Genomic DNA, 6000 nt, shown 5'->3' on the forward strand with positions numbered 1-6000 from the left:
GCAAGTGGATTATACCACACTTCCTTCCTGTTCAGAAACTAGCTACATCATCTTCATAGCATTATTAAGCTTCTCTGACTCCGCACACCCAAACCACTACTGAGAGTCTGTAGTAACCACGTCCTGTGTTGACTCTACCATGCAGACATCACTGGAAAAAACTGAACCCAAGAAGTAGAAAAACATACAGCAGGCAAAGTCCCCAGAGAGGGCTTCTGCCCTGCAGAGCTAAAAGCACAGGTCAGAGCAGGTGCTACTATATCATGCAAGATCTGATTTTATCTACTAGCAAAAACCACATCCAAAGACTCTCACCTTTGCATGAAACTATGTTGCCATCTGGTTGAAAAGAAAGCTCTCCATTTTCTAATTTATAACCATCATTGCAGTAACACTTGTAGCTTCCTTCAGTATTCACACATCTTGCATTGTGACCACAGAGCCCAGACTTCTCACATTCGTCTATATCTTAAAAATTCAGAGAAAAATATATGCACTTTGTAATAGTTTAATTAATGTAGCAGCTAAGCTTAAAACAAATACAGCATTCTATGAAGGGTTCAATGTAGCTTCTGTGAAACAAAGGAGCTGATCATTGCCTGGTGTTCAAGCATCTGGAAGGAGAAGACACAATTTCGCAGCTAGCTATCTTTTAAACTGTTTCTGTTTTACCTGACAAATAGTTTCCAATGTTATCTCCTGCTACAACTATCCTAGAAAAATCTCCTGTCTGCAAATATCTTAATCAGTTACAAGAGTTCATTACTGTAACGAGGAACTGACTAATATTCTACACTACAACATAGCAAAGAAAGCAAAATGGAACTAATTCATGGCTGTTAGATGTCAAATAGGTGTTTGCATCCACAGCTGAAAGTGCTCTGACATAGGTTTAGAACGTAAGTTCTAAAGTGACAGGAAAGAAAGATTCACGCAGTAGAAAATTAAGTTCTGGATTCCTGGTGCTCAAGATTCTTTGTGATGTCTACCTGTACAGTTTGTGCCATCATTGGGAATAAATGTCTTGTTGTTGTTGGAGGCTCGGTATCCATCAAGGCAAACACAGTAAAAACTTCCATGTGTATTATGACATAGTGTGTGATTTCCACAGATCTTGCTGGCTCCAATCTGGCATTCATCTTTATCTGTTAGCACATTTAAAACACATCAGAGAGATTAACAGAAGTGGAATATCCTTCCCTCCTCACTCATTCTTGGGTAACCAGATTTCCCCTTACTATTTTTTTTCCCCTGGAGTATTAACTAAATACTGGAGTATTTAGACCAACAGGGGTTGTAGTCCCTGGATGAAAATTGTGAATAAAGTTTCACAACACAGCTTGAGTTGATCTAAGAACTGTTGAAAACTGTGAGCCCTGCTCTTCCTTATGGCATGCACTGGTTGCAGCACTTGATGGAGCTTGTGCTGATCTTACCCAGCACACTCAACTGGCAAAGGATAAATATGGCAAAATATGCAGCTTGTCTTCTCTTACAATAACGAGATAATTGAACTCTGTGCAGACCCCAACAGGTGCCAGTGTTCATGAAGGAAGGGGAAGAGATGGCGGGAAAGAGATCAGAGGTGGAGGACCTTTCCTTTTAAGCAGTGGTAAGCTACCGCTCATTCCGACACAGCATTTGACATCATCCTTTGATTCATGTATTGATTGAGATAGTATTAAAAGGACACTATCAACTACAGTAATAAAACAATGCTGAACAACACTTTTCATGTGACAGACATTTGCACTTCAGAAATCTGTGTATATATGCACAGTTATTAAGAACAGACCTTCAGTTTATGAAACTAATTTTTAGTTACCCAGTAATCTGAGATAATTGGAAAATCAGCACAAATTCTTGTCAGTTTTATTGTTGAGCTTTCAGTTCAATGATGCATAGGTTGAAAATAATAATAAAGTGAAGCCCACCATATTTAATTTTTTTTTTTTTTCTGAAGCTAGGATACAAAGATATACACCATTCCAATACATTATATTTTAAAAGTATTTGATAACACCCTACATTTTCTAAGACAAAACTAATTTAAATCCTTGACTATATAGAAGAAACTGAATTAAAAAGTTAATCAACCAATTACAAAATTATATTTACATCAAGTACAAGAAAAGTACAGCCCATGGCTAGACATTGGGGGGGAGGGCAACAAAAAACAATCCATGTATATTCTATATTTTGGAAATTCTGCTAGGAAATGACAAAGCTTTTACCATATTTTGAAGAATTCAGCAGTATTATTCAAGACAGAATATGCCATTTTGCAAAGAAGCAGCCTACCTTGACAGTGGGTTCTTCCATTGCCTACAAATCCATAGTTACAAATGCAGACACTTTTTCCTTCAGTTTGATGACATGTAGCATGAATGTGGCACGTTGCACAGACATCTGGAACCGATCTGTTTGCAACTGCTTTAAGAAAAAAAAGACATAATTACTTTTTCTTTAAAAAACCCCAAAAAACATAGAGGGGGTCTGGGTAACTGGCACAGAATTTGAAGTGGAGATGAAATCCAGATAAAATCCAAAGTGGGTAAAATCCAGATTAAAACACATAGAATAAAATAAATTCTATCTCCTCCCATCTTATGTTCAAACTTGCAGAAAAACCACAGCCATAGCATTCAGAGACTAAAGATAACAAAAATAAACAGAAGGGATTAAACAAAATAACTACACTGAATAATTTTCTCCATCCATCTCTGACAACAAGCAAAACAGCTTTTCACCAGTTAGTAAGGTTTACGAGACATATAATAAATAGCTCTATCTAATATTATTAATCTTTTTTCCATATTAATTTTCTTTCTCTTTTGTTATGATTTCTGTTTCCTCATTTATTCTATTATTTACACATAGACATTTGGGCTGTTTATCCATTTGTATCTTATACTATCGACATGCATGTAGTACAGATACTATACATAAAAATCATGTTGAGAATGCTCTCAGTAGGAAAATGACTTAAAGTCATTTTAGAAATTAATTTGTATTAGAAGTAGTTTAGCAGCATATGACACACAACCTAATTTACTGTAGTTTGATAGGGCTATAAATATACATGAAACTAGAGTAACATATGAACTTTTCCCCTTATTTATATTGATGCTTTTAATGCATTATGTGCATTTCTCTCCATTTTTTGTAAACTCTTTTTGTTTTTTCACACATGCACTGCCTTTCCAAATGATAAACCTCAGAACTCACAGCTTGAACATGGACAGAGCATGTATATGCTTATACCCTTTTTGCATTTTTAAATAAATAATACTGCACAAGCTGATGTTGTCTCGTGATGCTGGACACAGCAGTATGGAACTTTTTACTCTTTTGAGACAGCTAAGATCAAAAAGGATGGTGTGGTTCTTACAGTATAAAAAACTTACTGCGTATCTAGCAGCTCTGAGAAAATTCTGCCTGCCGTTACATAGTGGCTAAATACGTACCAGTAACGAGAAGGAGAACACAGCTAAACACTCTAGCCAGTTTTTTTCTAGGCACTGAATTTATCAGCCTGATATAACGGCCCTTCCACACAGTGTCTCCAGTTTTACTCACAGTGCATTTCTGAGTGCCTTAAGACTGATGGGGAGCATCATAAGATCCCTACCCCTAATTCTCAATGCTTTTATACACCTTCGTGTGCGTGTTTCCAGTAAGAAGAAAGAACAAAAACTGCCAGCATGCAGCGGTAGCCAACGTAGATCAGAAAATTAAATGGAAAAACAGCCACGGTAAGAACTTTCTCATGATACCTCAATCTACTGATAAGACACGGGAGTGTCCACCTCAGATTGCTGCTCTGGGAGATAAAACCGGCCCGTTCTCGCCCTGCAGCCCCCCCGCCGCTACAGATGAGACTTTGTTTCTCCGTAGTCGCGGGGGTTCACCCCGGCCCTGCAGCCCCCCGGCGGTGACAGCCCGTCCCTCCCGGCCGCGCCCCCCTCAGGCGCGGATCCCGCACGAGGCGCCGCCGCCCTCGCGCGCGGGCGAGGAGCGGGACCCGCCGCCGAACCGGCCGCGCCGCCTCCGCCAGCCCCTCGACGTCCCGGTGGGGCGGGCGCCCGCCGCCAGGCCACAGCCCTCTCGCCCCGCCGCCTCCGTCCACCTTCGCGCCCTCGCCGCCCCGGCCGAGCGGAGCGGGGCCGGGCCGAGGGGCCGCACTTACCCCGCCGCCGCCCCGCGCACGGCAGCAGCGCCAGCAGCAGCAGGAGCGGCCCCAGCGCCCCGCCGCCGCCCGCGCTCATGTCCCCGCCGCCGCCTCTGCGCTCCTGGGTGCTGCGCGGCCCGCGGCGCCTCCGCATCCTCCCCGCGGGCGGAGGGTGGGAGGAGAGCCCGGGGGGAGGGGGCACCCGCGGGCCGCCCTTATCGCCGCCGCCGCGCCCTCGGGGGCCGCCCGGCGTTCCCCTCAAAGAGGCCCCTTTCCTCTCTCGGCCGAAGAGCCCTTGCCCGCAAACCCCTCTTTTCTTCCTTTTTTTTTTTTTTAAACTCTGTACCCTGGCACAACCCTTTTCCTTCCCCAGGACGCTGCCTCTGCCCAGCCCAGGCGAGTGACAGAGCTGATAAGCGCTGTGGCTGCGTGGCGGCCGGCCCTCAGCCCGGGCGCGCGGAGGGCAGTGGAGGGATGGGTTATTCTGATTCCAGGGAAAGGGGAAAGGCGCCTGGAAAGTTACCCCTGTTTGTACCTGTCAGCCGTGCTGCTCCTGGCCTGCCCGCCGCGAGGTCTTCCTGCCCCGGCAGCCAGCGGGACGGAGCAGCGCCGCCGGCCGGTGCTGGGGAAAGGCGGCCACCGTCGGGCCCGCAGTGCCGCGGCCCCAGCTGCAAGGGGCCCGTGGTCCCCTGTGCGCGGGAGGGAGCTGCCCGACAGCTCTGCTGCACCCGTCTGCAAGCTTGCTTGGAGTTGGCATGCCCGTTCTACAAATGCGTGAAAATGGTGCAACTGTGCACCGCCAACCTTTGGTACTCGAAATTAAGTAACGCCTTCTCGCTGTTCTCCTTTGCCGCAGGACGAGTAAACCCCAAATCTTCGTTTTTAATCAGTACCAGCAGTGTTGCCTGGAGAGTTTTCTGCTGTTGAAGAATAGTCATCCTCCTAAAGTTCGTGCTCCTCATTCAGATCCACAAGCCTGAATTTAGAAAGCTGCATAAACCTGCATTTACTTACAAATGCAATTACCCAGTTATCACAGCTGCAATAGAGGAGTGCCACGGAGATGAGTGGGGGGAGCCTAACACAAAGGTAGATGTAGGTATCTTTGATATGCTCTAATGAGCTTCCTGAAGAAGCTTTGCTCATGTGCTGTGTTGGCTTTATATTTATGCCCTTTAATGCTAACACAGTCAAGTCCCCCATAATGACTGCATTTAAATGACATAACCTGATCTGCTGCTGCTGTGTATGCTATGTTATAATGACAAAGACCAAAAAACCTTCAATTTCAATGAAAAAAAAACCCAGGTTCATAAAACTATCAGCTTTATTGATTTAGTTATGGAAGCATGTCTTATTCCAGTGTTTTTTAATTACTGTTCTGCCTAGCTAAGCATCTATATCTTTTTAACCAGGTTCTGCTACACTTCAGTTGAAGAAAATACAAGACGGAGACTGGAACAAACCTTGTTTCATTCCAGTCTAGCAGATCTTAACCAGCAGATTAGTTGTTGTTTAAAACATACTTTAATACTGAATAATTAAATTACACACAGAGGCTACTTTTAACTACATGTAGGTTGTCTGCACATCTCAATTCAAAGCAGAGCCATATGAAATAAGTGTCAAAAGGATGAGAGGTCATCTGTTCTAGTTTTCTGCTCTACCAGGACTGACTCTACATAAATTATTCCTGACATACTTGTCTAACCTGCTCTTTATAGTGACAGTGATGTAGAATTCACAGTATTCCTAAACAATCTGTTCCATTATTTTGCTCTCTTTATAATATGAAAATGGTAATCAAAGGTTCAATTTAACACTTCGTT

The 6000-nt window shown here is 43.9% G+C and overlaps 1 protein-coding gene across 1 annotated transcript in view; it reads right to left on the minus strand.

The window, feature by feature from the left end:
• The window catches only part of SUSD1 (sushi domain containing 1), a 53590-nt gene extending 49086 nt beyond the window's left edge, over window positions 1-4504 (minus strand). Inside the window, exons 1-4 of the mRNA XM_074931963.1 lie at window positions 4190-4504; window positions 2302-2433; window positions 990-1145; window positions 316-468 (exon numbers count right to left, since the gene is read on the minus strand). Coding sequence (XP_074788064.1) covers window positions 316-468; window positions 990-1145; window positions 2302-2433; window positions 4190-4325 — 577 coding nt within the window. The 5' untranslated portion in view covers window positions 4326-4504. The remainder of the gene's footprint in view (window positions 1-315; window positions 469-989; window positions 1146-2301; window positions 2434-4189) is intronic.
• Window positions 4505-6000: the final 1496 nt, after the last annotated feature.

Source organism: Athene noctua, chromosome Z, assembly GCF_965140245.1.
Source record: "Athene noctua chromosome Z, bAthNoc1.hap1.1, whole genome shotgun sequence".
In the NCBI taxonomy this organism is placed as follows: domain Eukaryota; kingdom Metazoa; phylum Chordata; class Aves; order Strigiformes; family Strigidae; genus Athene; species Athene noctua.